The following is a 16,527-nucleotide window of genomic DNA, read 5'->3' as shown; positions in this document are numbered from 1 at the left end:
CTGGTTCTGACACGCTGGGAACGGGTTGGGAGTTCTGGTACTGACACGCTGGGACCGGGTTGAGAGTTCTGGTACTGACACGGTCGGGAGTTCTGGTACTGACACGTTGGGACCGGATCGGGAGTTCTGGTAATGACACGCTGGGACCGGGTTGAGAGTTCTGGTACTGACACGGTCGGGAGTTCTGGTACTGACACGTTGTGATCGGGTCGGGAGTTCTGGTACTGATAATTTGGGACCGGATCAGGAGTTCTGGTACTGACACGTTGGGATGAAATTTCTGACGTTCGCTGCGGGGTTCTGATATTTGGATGTCACATGGAACAGAACAATCTGCTGGAGTGTCTATCTTAAAGAATCGTTTTAATGGATCTGTCTTAACTGCTGAAACTGACGAAGCAGGAAACTACATGATACTTGTGGTAGAATTGACAAATATAATTTTAATCCTAGCAAATATTTACGGTTACAACAAATGGTTAGAGAACTCAGTTTTTATAGATAAATAATAAAGTAAGCGTTCTTCCAGTTTAACTAAATATCCAAATGGCAACATAGTTACAGGAGGAGATTTCAATATTGTTCTAAATAATTTAATGGACAGATGGCCACCTAAAAAAAATTATCGAAATGACTTTCTCCTCCTTGAACCGTCACCTTATTGTGGTGGAGGAGTTTGAGTGCCTTAATGATCCTAGGAGCTATGTTGTCTGGGGCACTTTGTGCTCCTGGTAGGGTCTCCCATGACAAATCAGTCTTTGGTGAAGGGTGAGACAAAGAACGGTTCACAGGATCTTTCATGGATGTAAATTCAAAGAGTCGGAGTACCCGGCCCAGAGGGTTACCGGGGTCCCACCCTGGAGCCAGGCCTGGGGTTGGGGCCCGTGAGCGAGTGCCTGGTGGCCGAGCTTTCGCCCATGGGGCCTGGCCGGGCCCAGCCTGAACCGGATACATGGGCTCATCCAACTGTGGACCCACCACCCGCAGGAGGAACATAAAGGGTCCGGTGCAATGTGGATCGGGTGGCAGACCGAGGCGGGAGCCTTGGCGGTCCGATACCCGGACAAGAAAACTGGTTTTTGGGACATGGAATGTCACCTCGCTGGCGGGGAAGGAGCAGGAGCTTGTGGCAGAGGTTGAGCGGTACCGGCTAGATATAGTCGGACTCACCTTGACACATAGCATTGGCTCTGGAACCCAAGTCCTTGAGAGGGGTTGGACACTCTCCTTTGCTGGAGTTGCTCCGGGTGAGAGGCAGAGGGCTGGGGTTGGCTTTTTGTTAGCCCCAAGCCTGTGTGTTGGGGTTTACCCCGGGGGACGAGAGGGTAGCTTCCCTGCGCCTTCGGGTCGGGGAACGGGTCCTGACTGTTGTTTGTGCTTATGTGCCAAATATCAGTTCAGAGTTTGTGCTTATGGGCCAAATATCAGTTCAGAGTACCCATCCTTTTTGGAGTCCCTGGCACGAGTACTAGATAGTGCTCCATCAGGGGACTCCATTGTCCTGCTGGGGGACTTCAATGCTCATGTGTGCAATGACAGCTTGACCTGGAGGGATGTGATTGGGAGGAACGGCCCGCCTGATCTGAACTCGAGTGGTGTTTCGTTATTGGACTTCTGTGCAATACGCAGTTTGGCCAAAACGAACACCATGTTCGAACATAAGGATGCCATCGGTACACTTGGTACCAGGGCAGCCTAGGTCGCAGGTCGATGATAGACTTTGTAGTCGTATCATCTGACCTGCAGCCGTATGTTTTGGACACCCGAGTGAAGAGAGGAGCGGAGCTGTCAACTGATCACCACCTGGTGGTGAGTTGGATCAGATGGCAGGGGAAGATGCCACGTAGACCTGGCAGACCCAAACGCATAGTGAGGGTCTGCTGGGAACACCTGGCAGAAGAACCTGTTAAGACGGTCTTCAACTCCCACCTCCGGCAAAGCTTTGACAGCATCCCGAGAGCAGTGGGGGACATTGACTCTGAGTGGGCCTTGGTCCACTCTGCGATTGTCGAGGCGGCTGTTGCTAGCTGTGGTCGCAAGGTGGCCGGTGCCAGTCGTGGTGGCAATCCCCGTACCCGCTGGTGGACACCAGAGGTTCGGGGAGCCATCAGGCTGAAGAAGGAGGCCTACAGGGCGTGGCTGGTCTGTGGGTCTCCGGAGGCAGCAGACAGGTACCACATAGCCAAGCGGGGTGCAGCAGTGGCAGTTGCTGAGGCAAAATCTCAGGCATGGGAGGAGTTTGGTGAGGCCATGGAGAAAGACTATCGATCGGCTCCAAAGAGGTTCTGGCAAACTGTCCGGCGCCTCAGGAGAGGAAGGCAGCAACTCGCTCACACGGTTTACAGTGGGGATGGGGAGCTGCTGACGTCAACTGGGGCTATAGTCGGGACGGTGGAAGGAATACTTTGAGGAGCTCCTCAATCCCACCTACGCGCATTCCGAGGACGAACCAGAGCCGGGAGACCTGGGGATGGATGGATTTTCTGAAAGTTTAACTCCATTTTTACTGGCAGTTTAAACGGAAAGCATTCAAAAACCAACACTTCCCCCTAAGTTGCATCAAGCAGTCATTACTCTTGACCTTAAGCAAAATAAAGACTCTACTGTTACACAACTGGCGTCCAATCTCCTTACTTAACAGTGATTACAAAATACTTGCTCTGGTCTTAGCTAACAGAATTAAAATAGTAAGTGACTCAATTATTGACGAATGTCGATCTAGTTTTATGAAAAATCGTCACATTTCTAATAATCTTAGGCTGATTATAGATATACTAGATTATTTAGAATTTATAGAGGATAACAGTTTCATTCTCTTTTTGGACTTTAGTAAAGCGTTTGATACTATAGAGCATGAATTTGTATTCACTACTCTTAAAAAATTAAGTTTTGGTGATTATTTCTCGAATGGTGTTAAAACTTTATATGCAGGTGGAAATAGTTCAGTAAAACTCCCAACAGGTACATCCCCTAGGTTTAATCTTCAGCAGGGATGCCCACTTTCTGTATACCTTTTCTTATTAGCAGCCGAGTTTCTAAATATACAAGTTAAGAACAGTACTGTACAAGGAATCGCCATTGCAAATCGAACAATTTCTATAAGTCAATTGGCTGATGATGCAGCTCTATTTTTAAAGAATATTTCACAAATCTCCCCTGCAATCAATACTATTGCATCTTTCACTAAAGCCTCAGGTCTGTCTCTTAATATAAATAAATGTGAGCTGATGTCAATCAAAGAATGCCCCTACTCTTCAATCTGTGGCATCCCGGTCAAAGACTCTGTTAGATACCTTGGTATGAATATTTCTAAAAATGGTAAGAATAGAAGTATCGATAACTTTTCACCAATAATCAACAAATCCAGAAAAATATGCAATAGTTGGTTACAAAGAGATCTTTCCTTGAAGGGTAGAGTATTGCTCACTAAAGCAGAAGGCTTGTCTAGGTTAATTTATGCCTCCCAGTTCTTATATGTAGACAAATCTATAATCAAATCTGCAGATCGAATGTTGATGGATTTTATATAGAAGAACAGAACGCATTATTTATGTAAATCTATTGTCTTAAATAACGATAAGGAAGGTGGTCTTAACACTTTAGACTTTGACTCTCTCAATAATACATTTAAATTAAGTGGATTAGAGCCTATCTTAAAAATCCAAACTCTATATGGAATTTTATCTCAACCTATGATTTCTCACACCTTGGTGGCCTAGAATTCACCCTCCTATGCAACTACAATATCTCTAAAATACCAACCAAGCTACCCAATTTCCACCAGCTAGTATTATTAGCATGGTCCCTTGCATATAAACATAACTTTTCTCCACACAGATGCTTTATTTGGAATAGCTGTAATATTTTGTACAAAAACAAATCCTTATTTTTTCCATAACTGGTTTAGCAATGCTATTCTGAATGTTTACCAATTACTTAACAATGAAGGCTGTTTTTGTACTTATTCAGAATTTCTAAAGAGGTATAAAATTTCAGTAACCTTAAATGAATACAGCACTGTACTTCAGGCAATCTGACAGGCATACTTATGTTGTTTAAAGGAGTTGACTTCTCTCTATTTGGACCAGACAACCCTACAGACCCTAAGCAAACACCTGTAGGCAAACTCTGCTTCATCACGCAGGGAAAACCTGTTAACTCCAAAATACGTTCATTATTACAAAAAATCTCATTTCAATTCCATCCTGTGTTAGCTACTGGAACACTTCCTGGCAAGATCCTAACTGGACAAGAATATGGACTTTAATAATAATAATAATAATAATAATAAAAAACTTTATTAATCCCTCGGGTGAATTCCTTCGGGAAATTCAGTTTCCAAAAAAAGCAGCGCAACACCGACAGAGGTTACAGAACGTCAGAAAATATTATATAATAATAAAAATAGAAATAAATATAAAAATACAATTGAATTGCACCTTCCGGATATCAACGTCCTTAGCACCGTTGACCATTAAACCAATTTAACTGTTTAACAAAGGTACTTGCATTGAGGTATTGCACAGTGAAGTGAAGAGTCACTACAGCTTCGGTGTCCCCCCCTCCGTTGTCCTCCTGGTTCTCCTCCCTCTCCCCTCCAGAGAGGAGTTATACAGTCTGATGGCGTGTGGGACAAAGGAGTTTTTAAGTCTGTTAGTTCTCATCTTGGGGAGAAGCAGCCTTTCACTGAATAGACTCTTCTGTTTGTTTATGGCCGTGTGCAGAGGATGCCCAGCATTGTCCATGATGTCAAGCAGTTTTTTTAATGTCCTTTTCTCTGCCACTGACACCAACGTGTCCAGTTTCATGCCGACCACAGAGCCTGCCTTCCTGATCAGCTTCTCCAGCCTAGATGTGTCCTTCTTCGCTGTGCCACTCCCCCAGCACACCACAGCAAAAAGAAGTACTCCAGCAACCACTGACTCGTAAAACATCCTCAGGAGCTTCCTGCAGATGTTAAAAGACCTCAGCCTCCTGAGGAAGTACAGTCGGCCCTGGGCTTTCTTATACAGGTGGCCTGTATTGCATGACCAGTCCAGTTTATTGTCCATCCACAGCCCAAGGTACTTGTACTTAGTGACCACCTCCACCTCCTCCCCCTCTATCTTAATCGGCACTGGACCCTCTCTTGACCTCCCGAAGTCCACAACCAGTTCCTTAGTCTTTAAGGTGTTGAGTTGCAGGTGATTCGAGTGACTCCATGCGACGAAATCTCTCACCAGACCTCTGTACTCCGCGTCCTGATCATCCCAAATACACCCCATGATGGCTGTATCATCTGCGTACTTCTGAATATGGCATAATTCAGAGTTGTAGCTGAAATCAGAGGTGTACAGGGTGAATAGAAGTGGGGACAGCACAGTTCCCTGTGGTGCTCCTGTGCTGCTGACCACAGTGCCGGACGTGATGTCCTTCAGCCTGACATACTGTGGTCTGTTAGTGAGGTAGTCAGTGATCCAAGCGACCAGGCAGGGGTCCACCTCCATCCTGTTCAGTTTTTCCTGAAGCAGACCAGGCTGGATTGTATTAAAGGCACTGGAAAAGTCAAGAAACAGGATCCTGACCGAGCCTTTTCCCCCATCCAGGTGTGAGTAAGCTCTATGCAGGAGGTACAGGATGGCATCCTCCACTCCGACACCCGCCTTATATGCGAACTGTAGTGTGTCCTGGGCATGTTGTACCTGTGGTCGGAGGAGGTTGAGGAAGAGCCTCTCTAAGGTCTTCATAAGATGTGATGTCAGTGCCACCGGTCGGAAGTCATTCAGCTCATTGGGCCGGTTCTTTTTGGGGACCGGAACGATGCAGGATGTCTTCCAGAGGACGGGCACTCTCCCCAGTCGCAGGCTGAGATTGAAGACTCGTTGTAGCGGCTCCCCAAGTTCAGTAGCACATGCCTTAAGCATCCTGGGACACACCTCATCTGGGCCTGCTGCCTTGCTGGGGCGAAGTTTCCTCAATTCTCTCGTGACCTGGTCCACTGTGACACTGGGAGATGATTGAGAGAAGTTATGAGGTAAATGATTGAAAAAGGGGGGTGTCATAGTGTCATGAAGGGGGGGATGCGAGGGAGGTAGGAGAGTGGTTAGATGGCTCTGTAGTAAGAGTGAGGGTGAGAATGAGGGGGAGGGTGTGTGGATTGTGGGCTGGTCAAACCTGTTGAAGAAGTTGTTAAGTTCGTTTGCCATCTCCACAGTCCCCCCCACTGTGTTTTTCTTAATGTTGTGGCCTGTTATAGTTTTCACACCATTCCAGACCTCTCTCATATTGTTCCTCTCCAACTTCTGCTCCACCTTCCTCCTGTAGGTGTCCTTTGCTTCCCTCAGGCAGCGTTTCACCTCCTGCTGTGCTGCTTTCATCTCCTCCTTCACTTTGCTCCTAAATGCCTTCTTCTTCATGTTCAGGACAGCTTTGACTTCCCGTGTTACCCACGGTTTGTTATTGGGATAACACCGTACCGTCTTAGCAGGGGCGACTGTGTCCACACAAAAGTTGAGGTAATCTGTCAGACAATGTGTCGCCCCCTCTATGTCCTCACCATGTGGGCTCAGAAGCACATCCCAGTCTGTGGTGTCATAACAGTCTCTCAGAGCATCCTCCTTTTCTGGGGTCCATTTCCTGATGGAGCGTATTGTAACAGGCTGCCTTTGGACGAGGGGTATGTATTGTGGCTGTAGATAAACCAGGTTATGGTCTGACTTCCCTAGTGGGGGGAGGGGGGTGGCTCTGTATGCATCCTTCACATTAGCATACAGTAGGTCAATTGTCCTGTTGTTCCTTGTGGGACAATTCACAAACTGGTGAAAAGCAGCCAGAGTAGAATCCAGTGTGGCATGATTAAAATCTCCAGAAATAATAATGAAAGCCTCGGGGTTTTGTGTTTGAAGTCTTGCTGTGACTGTGTGTATTTTCTCACAGGCAGCTGCTGCGTCGGCCCCCGGAGGAATGTAAACACACACACAGATCACATGACTGAACTCCCGAGGTAGATAATATGGCCGCAAGCTAACAGCTAGCAGCTCCAAATCCGGACGGCATACCGAAACTTTGACAGAGACGTGTCTAGGGTTGCAGTATCTGTTGTTAACATAGACAATGAGTCCCCCGCCTCTGCTTTTCCCACTGGCCTGCGTGTCCCTATCGGCTCTTACAGATGTGAAACCGCCTAGGTCTATGTTAGCCTGTGGCGTTAGCTCAGTTAGCCACGTCTCCGTGTAGATAAACAGACTGCACTCATGGTATAGTCGGAGGTTATTCAGGGCACACAGTTCGTCCATTTTATTCTGCAGCGAGTTCACGTTGCCCATTATCACTGTCGGGATTGATGGTTTAAATCGCCTCCGGTGATCCGCTTTCCTCGCTCCGGCCTTACAGCCTCTGTAGCTCCTCTTTATCTCAGCCGGAATGTTATGTCGCAAGCCGACCTGTCCCTTTGTTCTTAGTGTCAGCAGTTCCGCTCTCGAATAGATGAGGGAGCTGGTTCCAGAAGTTTTGAGTAGTGCAGTATCCATCTTGTATCACTAAGGTTAAAATCCTAGTCTGAAAAAAAGAAAAAAAAGAAAAAAGTCCGGTGTTGCAGAGCTACTTGGAAAGGCTGCCGTCACTCCAGCGCCAACATGCCAAAGCATCTAACCCTAACCCACTTTACCGCAAATATTCTTGATTACCAATAAAATGAAGGAAGTCTCTTAAAATAATTCATAGATTCTACCCAACTAAGCATTTTCTTCATAAAAGATTTAAGCAGAACATTAATATATATTGCTCCGTCTGTAACCTGTACCCAGAGACTACACTACACTCGTTTTGGAAATGTTCTGTCACCAAAAACTTTAGGAAAGAAATCACTACTTTAATTTCAAGAACTATTAAAGTGGACTTTCTGTTGAGTTTCAAAAATGCTTTATTTGGGACAACAGACTATGATGCGAGACCCTCTCCTGCTTTCTATTTCATCAATCTGATTCTGTTTCTCTCAAAGTTTTTTTTTATACACGAATGTGACGTAATGCATGAGAACCTTTTGTTTAATCCTTTTGTTGTAGAATTAATAACATATATAGATATAATCTCTTCTACAAGCAACAAAAAGGCGATTCAGACAAAATGTGTAATTGAAGCATTACACGTGCTTGGGTGATATATAATCTCGTATTATGTTTTTTATTATTATTATTTATTTTTTATTTCTTCTCTGTATTTTTATTTATATCTTTTCTTTCTCGCTTTTGCTGGACTGTTTGATGCTGTTGGTCAATAACGTTGTATATAAATCCAAAATGCGCAGGAATCTTTTCGTAAAATCTTAAAAACAGAAATAAAAAATTAATAATTAATAAATCAATAAAACCCCACAGTTTATGTAGATGAAAATGTAAAATTTAAAGTTGAGAGGAACATTTAGAATTGATGTTGGTGAGACATATGAGTGAAAAAGGACAAGTTTGTGAACCGGAAACAGGATTTATAGTAAACGGGTAAAAATAAAACCTTTAAGAGCTCCTGTAGTCCAGGACCTGTACAAACCCAGAAAATGAAGGACCGTTCAGTCCTGCGCAGCTTTAATGGTTTAAAACGGGATTTATGTGTTGAACTCGGCCTTCACTCACCTGCAGGTCCAGGTGCAGCCTGGAGCTCCAGCAGCAGTCTGTCTCGGACCCAGCTGAAGTCCTGCAGGGCCCGCAGGAAGGTGCGGAAGGCCCGAGGCCCGCGAGTCGGCAGGATTTCCAGCAGCTTCAGGGTTTTCTGTCTGTTTGTTACCTGATTCTCGATCTCCTCCACCTGTGCGTCCGTTAAAATGTCCTCCTGGTACAGAAACGGAACGATGGTATCGCTGACCAGCAGCTGGTCGGACATTTCTACCCGGAGCTTCCGGAGCACGGCTCTGTGCGCGCGCTCCATCCTCAGGCCCAATCCCAAGGCTCGCACTGAGCCCTAGGGTCCTCTTGCTGCCAAGAACACTAGGAGGAAGTGTTGAAGGCTTCGAGAGCGTGCTAGTGACGTGCAACGCAAGTGTGCAAATAAATATGGGACAGCTAAACATTGCGTCATCGACCGCAATGCATGCCGGGATGTCGGTGATGCCCCTCTCACTGGAAACGAGAGAAAACTATATTGTGTAAAACGCTTCAGTCTGTCAAGAAAAAAATCACCAAGTGCTTCACAAAAAAATAACAAAAAACAATATTTAAAAATTTTAAAAATATATATAAAATAAAAAATGTGATAAAAATGTAAGGAAAGGGAGATAAAATGAATGTTTCCTCAACGCTGCAGGAGTTAAAGTTTACATTACAGAGTAAAAGTTCGGCAGACGCGTTTGTTTATATCTGGGTGGGGGAGGGGGACTCGTGGTGCACACTGACAGCTGGTGTGATCAGCTCTGAAAAGCATTGATCACAATTTACAGATCATGTTTAGTTTTCATGGAGATCGGCCGCAGATTCCTCTTCCGTCGGCATTCTAGTAATCGAAACTAGGAATTGAAATAAATAACTTTGAACGACTGCGAGAAAAATGCACAGTTGGAACCGGTTCCAATCGATGATCGATGGATCAGTAGATAGTGTGAGGTGACCTGTATGATGCACATAAACACAACTCGGCACAACAATTGTGGTGATGTAGAACATTCTGCTCAGTTTTAATGACCTTTTGTCAGACTCTAAACCAAGAAATGGTTGCAGGCAGCAGGCAGACCCTTGCAAATCGTTTGCCAATAATCGTGACTCAACCCGTGTAACTACATCAGAGCAGGGACTACAAAAATTGAGAAAAGGTGGAGCGACAATACAAAACTGTTTTTGGAAAAGGTTACCAGCCCGATCTGCACTAATCCAAGTTACTATGTAGTGTCATTTGAAAAGGCCTGTATGGGTTGTTTCCAGACTATACATTTACATATTTAGGTTTCCTTGCCAGGTTACATTTGCCACGCTTTCTCAAGGCGAAGCAACTCCCAAAGGAAAAACACTGATCTGTTGAAAGTGAAACAAACCGATCTGGTGTGAAAGTGCCTACAAGTGAGTTTTACATATGAGTTCACTAGACGAAATGTCTTTTTCCTAAACCACCTCATTAGATGAAAACTCCACATCTGGTTGTGGAATCGAAGAGAGGTCGAGAGTCATTGTGGAACAAGAAGTACAAGTTGATGTAAGTAAAATCTACAGGAAATATAAGAAAATAAATAAATAAATACACATCAAGCAAACTGGAATAATGTTGATCACATAGCTTATCTTTGAAATCTAAGAGCATAAACCTTAAAACTGTGGGCAGACCAAGTATTGATTAAGCAAAGACTGTTATTATTGCCACTAAGAATTACTACTGGAAACGTAAGTTTCTTTTGCAATTGCCATGATTTAAAGGAGTGGATGATTTAATACATTTACAGTGGTCTCTAGGAGGATTTAATGCCTTGTAAGTTAATCTTGGTGGGGGAACAAAGCGGTGCACCGTGTTGTAGACCTACAAGTTCCCACTTTACAGATGAGCTTCATACGGCAGGTTCTGGAGTCTCATTTCCTGTTATTTGTCATCTCTCCCCGGATTCTATAACAGCAAAGCAACTCTACCACTGGCTTGCAACGTGGATGTTTTATACCCACAAATGACTGAGGGAGCTTCTGCCGTGTGGTGGTGTTGCTATTGCTAACGGTTAGCTTCTACTAGCTGTGACGTCCGCTGTTGATTACCGAACAATAAAACAACAACCTTCCCCATCGTGAGTGAAGATGGCTAACTCCATGAATGCTAATTGTCAGTGTGATGTACAGTCCTTGGCCACTTAACGCATTAAAGCAAATTTCTAATCTTCCAACCACATGGTGGCAACTCAGTGCATTTAGGCATGTTGATATGATCAAGACGATTCGCAGCAGTTTAAACAGAGATTTAAAATGAGGAAGAAGGGTTATTAATTGACTTTTAATCTGGCATGGCTGTCTGTGCCAGATGGGCTAGTCTGAGTACCGTATTTTCCACACCATAATGGGCTCGACACACGGGAGGCGACAAACGACCGCGATCAGCGAAATTTGTCGCCGTCGCTTTTATTACCTGTCACACGGGAGGCGATCTGTGGCAGCGGCCAGCGGCAAAGCCGTCTACGCGTTCTGTTCCATGGCGAAATCGAAACTTCCATTGTTTTGATTGGCTGTGTCCGGTTGGAGGGAATTAAGGTTATTTAAGCGGTTCAGAGTTAATAAAGCGGTAGATATGATGTTTCACAAGGTGCTGCTAGAGTTATGTGAAATCTTACTTCTGATTTTATTATAAAACATAATAATAATCAACTTCTCCTCCATGTTTGCTTGGAGGTGCATCCTGTCCGCTCATTGGTCAGTGAATGAAACCTCCGTTGATTGGTCCTCGTCCGAGCGACAGCGATGAAAAGTTGAAAATGTTTCAAACTTTGTGGGATCGCGTCACTGGGTCGTCCGTGCATGGCACGTGCACGAGTGCAAAATTTCACACACACGTTTATCGCGTTTCGCTTGGTAGGAGAGAGACCCGCGATTATCGCTTTGTCGCGCATGTCTCATTGAAAATGAATGGAGAGGCGATGTCGCCTCCCGTGTGCCGAGCCCATTAGGCTCACCTGATTATAAGGTGCACAGTCAATCAGTGTCCTAGTTAAAGGTTTGGTCCGCACATAAGGCCTACCTGATTATAGGGCGCACCCAGCAAAGCAAACAAGCGCACACTTATGACAAATTGGGCAATTAGATCTAAGTCAAACATTACTCCACTCATTATCTATGGTAAAAAAAATTAATTTCTCATTATTAAAGTAACATTTAGTCCCAATTTAATGCACGGGTGCTTTTAGCAGCAAGAATGAAGATTTGGTAACGTTATGGCTGACTGAACACTCCACCTAGTAGTGCATAATTGGTACAATAAGCCAAACGAAGGAGTTAGATCAAAATCAAAGTTTATTCCTCTCATTCACAGTAAAAATAACAATTTCGTAATTGTCAGTGTCATTTTTTGCACGGATGCTTTAAGCAGCAAGAATGAACAATCAGACGTTTAACAAACAAAAGTCCCATTTTTACGCGCAGGCACGGCTGGAGCAAAGACGCACATTCAGACAGCGGCAACACAACTGTTTGCTTATGATTAATATAAACATATTTAAAGTCCCAGTTTCACACAGAGCGCTGTTGCCTGTTCGGATCGGAAAAAAGTATGGTACTCACATTTTTTTTTCATTCCTCGTCCATAAATCCCTCAAAATCCTCATTCTCCATGTCTGACATGAAGAGCTGACCCAGCACTGAACCCAGCGCGCTCGGCTCATCGCCGTCAGAGTCAATGTCACTGTCGTTGCTCGGCTCTCCCGTTGTGATCCCGGCCTTGAAGAAAGCTCGAACAACAGTCTGGACGGAAACGTTGGCCCAGGCATCAGCGATCCACTTACAGATGGTGGCATAAGTCGATCGGCTCTGCCTGCCCGTCTTGGTGAACGTGTGTTCGCCAGCAGTCATCCAGCGCTCCCACTCTGCTCGGACTTTCGCTTTGAAGGACCGGTTCACGCCGACGTCCAGTGGCTGGAGTTCTTAATCCACCCGGTATGATGGCGAGCTCCGTGTTCATCTTCACCTGGATTTTAACGGCGTCGGTGAGATGGGTCCGCATGAAGTCGCAGATCAGCATGGCTGGAGAAGTGTGGAAGAAGCCGTCCCGTTTTTTGGTGTACACCTCCCGCAGCCACGCCGCCATCATGTCCTCGTCCATCCAACCCTTCGGGTTCGCCTTGATGATCATGCCGGCGGGAAACTTTTCTTTGGGTAAAGTTTTCCGCTTGAAGATGACCATCGGCCGCAGCTTCTGGGCATTAGCCTGGCATTCGAGCACGACGGTGAAGCAGGGCTTCTTGTGGCCGGTCGTCCGCACAGACACCGTGCTGTTCCCCATTTTCTCCACGGTCCGGTTCATCGGGATGTCGAAGGTAAGCGGGACCTCGTCCATGTTGATTATGTGCTGTGGCGGGATGTTTTTGTCTGCCATCTTCTTAGTGCAATAGGAGTGGAACAAGTCTAGCTTCTCAGCGTAGTCGGCAGGTAGCTGCTACGAGACAGTGGTTCTGGTGCGGATAGAAAGTGCTCACCTCCGCATGAAGCAAAAACACCAGGAAGGTTCTCCTATGAAGTCCGCAATGTCCATCTCTCCTGCTAATGCTGCAGCTGTGAGACGAATGGAGACGGTGGAGACGCTTCTGCTCGCTGCTTTGCGACCCACTGCTCAACTCGGTCTTCAAACAGTGGCCATCTTGCCTTGTTGCCTCTGAAGCTACGCTGTTTTCTTCACCTGTACCAGCTGGTCTTTCAACTTTCTCCACTTGCAGACCATCGACTCGTTAATGTTGTATTCTCTTGCTGCTGCTCTGTTTCCATGCTCAATGGCGTGAGCGATGGCTCTGAGCTTGAACCCTGCCTCATTAGCGTGTCTCTTCGCTGGTGCCATAGCTGGTTACCGGTGTACCTGTGTGGAGCAGTGCCACACCTTTTTTTTGGTGAGGGTGGGCGGTGCTACTGGCCGGCTCTTTGTTTTCCTGCGGACGCAGGTGTAGCTGGCTTCACTTATGTCCATAATACATGTATATAAGGCGCACTGCTGGTTCAGGGGAAGATCAAAGGTTTCTAATAGCGCCTTATGGTGCGGAAAATACTGTATTTAATAAAATGCTGATTTTCTTGGATTGTCACACTCAACTATATGAAGGGTTTACAGAGAGTGGTCGGAAAAAGGGGAAACATCCAGCGAGCGGCAGTTCTTTGAGTAAAAATGCCTTGTTGATGCCAGGGGTCAGAGGAGAATGGCCAGACCAGCCTGGTTCAAGGCTGATAGAATGGCAACAGTAACTCAAATAACCACTCATTACAACCAAGTTATGCAGAAGAGCATCTCTCAATGCACAACATGTCAAACCTTGAGGCACATGTGCTACAGCAACAGAAGACCACACTGGGTGCCACTCCAGTTCACCCAGGCTCAACAACATTGGACAGTAGAAGATCAGGAAAATGTTGACTGGTCTGATGAGTGTTGATTTCTGCTGAGACATTCGGATGGTAGAGTCAGAATATGGCATCGATAACATGAAAGCATGGATCCATCCTGCCTTGTATCAATGGTTCAGGCTATTGGTGGTGGTATAATAGTGTGGGGCACATTTTCTTGGAACACTTTGGGCCCCTTAGTACTTAATAGTCATTGTTGCAATGCCACAGCCTACCTGAGTGTTATTGCTGAACAGGTCCATCCCGTTATGACCACCGTGTAGCCATCTTCTGATGGCTACTTCTAGCAGGGCCATGCACCATGTCATAAAGTTTGAATCATCTTAAACTGGTTTGTTCAACATGACAATGAGTTCAGTGTACTCAAATGGCCTCCACAGTCACCAGATCTCAATCCAATAGAGCACCCTTGGGGATGTGGAGAAATGGGAGATTTGCATCATGGATGTGCAGGTGACAAATCTGCAGCAATTGTGTGATGCTATCATGTTAGAATGGACCAAATCTCAGGAAAAACTCCAGTACCTTGTTGATTCTATGCCATGAAGGATTAAGGCAGTTCTGAAGGCAAAGGGTTTGAAGTTCTGGTACTTTTCTAGTTTCTTGTGTTCCTTTTTCTTGACTTTTCTATCACTTGGTGTTGCTACATAAACCTCAACTGCTGTCCTCTGTTGTTTACCCACCATCAAAATGTGTGTTTGTTTCGCCATCACCATTTTTTCGGTCTGCATCTGGAAGTCACACTGGAGCTTGGCTCGTTCATTCTCTACAACCTTGGGGGGTGTTTTCCACTTTGACCATGGGCCTTCCTGTCCATACTCTGCACATATGTTCCTGTACAATTGGTTGTGTTGTTCCATGTATGCTTCCCCCGCCATCATCCTAAACCCTGCAGTTATTTGGTGGATTGTCTCATGGGCCTCTTTGCATAGCCTACACCTTGAGCCTTGTCTGGTGTGGTAGATCTTGGCATCTGTTGCTCTGGTGTTCAGGGCCTGCTGCTGTTAATTCAGACCAGCTCTTTCTAGCTATTAGTATGATTTATTCACCAACCACTTCAGTTATCTGTCAGTGTAGGGTTTTTCCTCACAAGACGGTATTTCAAGCGCCTCCTACTCTGTTCGTCATTGACTGACAACATCATCTGTTGGGGCCTTATCCTTGATGTACTTATGAATCTTAGATGTCTCATCCTGGACAGTGGCTCTCACACTTTCTAGTTCTTGGCCTCCTTCCTTAAGGCTAGTGTACAGTGCCAGGGTGCTGGACTTGGGATGGAACCCTCCATGCATGGTTAGGAACTGTCATGCCTTAACATCTGATCTGAATTCCTTCCTTCGGCCAGCTTATTATTCATGCAGTATATGTGATTAATTGCCAGAATATTGTTCTCGCCATGGAGCTGACTTGTTGGGATTAGTCTAACTCGTAGGTATTTGGATGTGGCTCCTTTCCTTGCAGACTCATTGAGGTTGGCATTTGCTTGTGGGATACCATTGTGTTTGTATGCATTCTCAATATCTGCTGTTGTTCCTTTTAAGTGTGAGACCCCTTCTGCGTCGACTACTTTGTCACCACCTTAAGTCCAATTTAAAGCTGTTAGTAACGAGGCCTCTGTATTTGTCCTCTTGGGTTCTCCCCCCAAGGTGCTTTATAACGTGAACCCTTATTCATCCATTCACACCCTGGTGGGAATGAGCTGCATCATAGCCACAGCTGCCCTGGGGCGCTCTGACAGAGGCAAGGCCGCCAAGCACAGGCCTCACCGGTCCCTCCAACACCACCAGCAGGTAGGGAGGGCGAAGTGCGACAGACGGGGCTGGAACCGGCAGCCCTCTGGCTAAGGGGTGGGCCCTTAACCCCTCTGCCCCTCAGTGACACGCTGGAACCACTGATTTCGTCTGTTTCCTTCAGTTCGAACAGAAGAATGTCTGATGAATCGGTGTCAGCCGGGAAGGCCGAGTGACTCCTAAATCACAAATTAATCAATAAATAAAACAATGCAATGGTTTTCTTTGAGCCTTACAGGTAGGGACCACCAGGACACGCCCCTTTTTACCTGCCAGACACCTCCTGACTCTAGTCACTTCAGCTGAAGCAGACGACTAAATCTGTCATGAATTACTCCGATCGAAGCGCTTAACTCAGGTTATTTTAGATGAAAATGGGTTTTGTCATGAACTTTAAACCCAGAAGCAACAACAGCTCTTCTGTTTGAGGTTTTCCTGCGATCTGATTGGCTCAAAGCAACAGACTCTAGAGCAGAAGGTCAAAGTCTACCAGAGCCCAAAGGGGTCAAACTGCCTTCCTCATCCACGCCACGCACGTCTGTTTCACTGGCAGCTCATCTGTTTGTTCTTCAGAGCAGAACGTCATCCAGGAACCCGACAGGCGGTCACGGCTGCCCAACAGCCAATCAGATCCCTCCACAGCTCCTTTGTACAAGCAGGACCGAGGGGCCCGGAAAGGTCGGGCAATGTTTCATTTGGAAGAAGGT

General features: G+C 45.8%; 1 protein-coding gene across 1 annotated transcript; it reads right to left on the bottom strand.

Moving 5' to 3' along the window:
- Nucleotides 1–4,385: 4,385 nt before the first annotated feature.
- Nucleotides 4,386–8,738, bottom strand: cradd (CASP2 and RIPK1 domain containing adaptor with death domain). Its single transcript, XM_070555339.1, has 2 exons — nt 8,607–8,738; nt 4,386–7,536 (listed from the first exon to the last, which is right to left on the bottom strand). Exon 2 carries the CDS (start codon nt 7,506–7,508, stop codon nt 4,542–4,544), a length of 2,967 nt encoding a protein of 988 aa, XP_070411440.1. The 5' UTR covers nt 7,509–7,536; nt 8,607–8,738; the 3' UTR covers nt 4,386–4,541.
- Nucleotides 8,739–16,527: the final 7,789 nt, after the last annotated feature.

This window comes from Nothobranchius furzeri, chromosome 1, assembly GCF_043380555.1.
Source record: "Nothobranchius furzeri strain GRZ-AD chromosome 1, NfurGRZ-RIMD1, whole genome shotgun sequence".
Lineage (NCBI taxonomy): Eukaryota > Metazoa > Chordata > Actinopteri > Cyprinodontiformes > Nothobranchiidae > Nothobranchius > Nothobranchius furzeri.
The sequence above is the reverse complement of the archived record's forward strand: the minus strand, read 5'-3'. Positions and strand labels throughout refer to the sequence as shown.

Coding starts and splice junctions, on each gene's coding strand:
- cradd (XM_070555339.1), bottom strand. CDS start 7,508: ATGGATACTGCACTACTCAAAACTTCTGGAACCAGCTCCCTCATCTAT.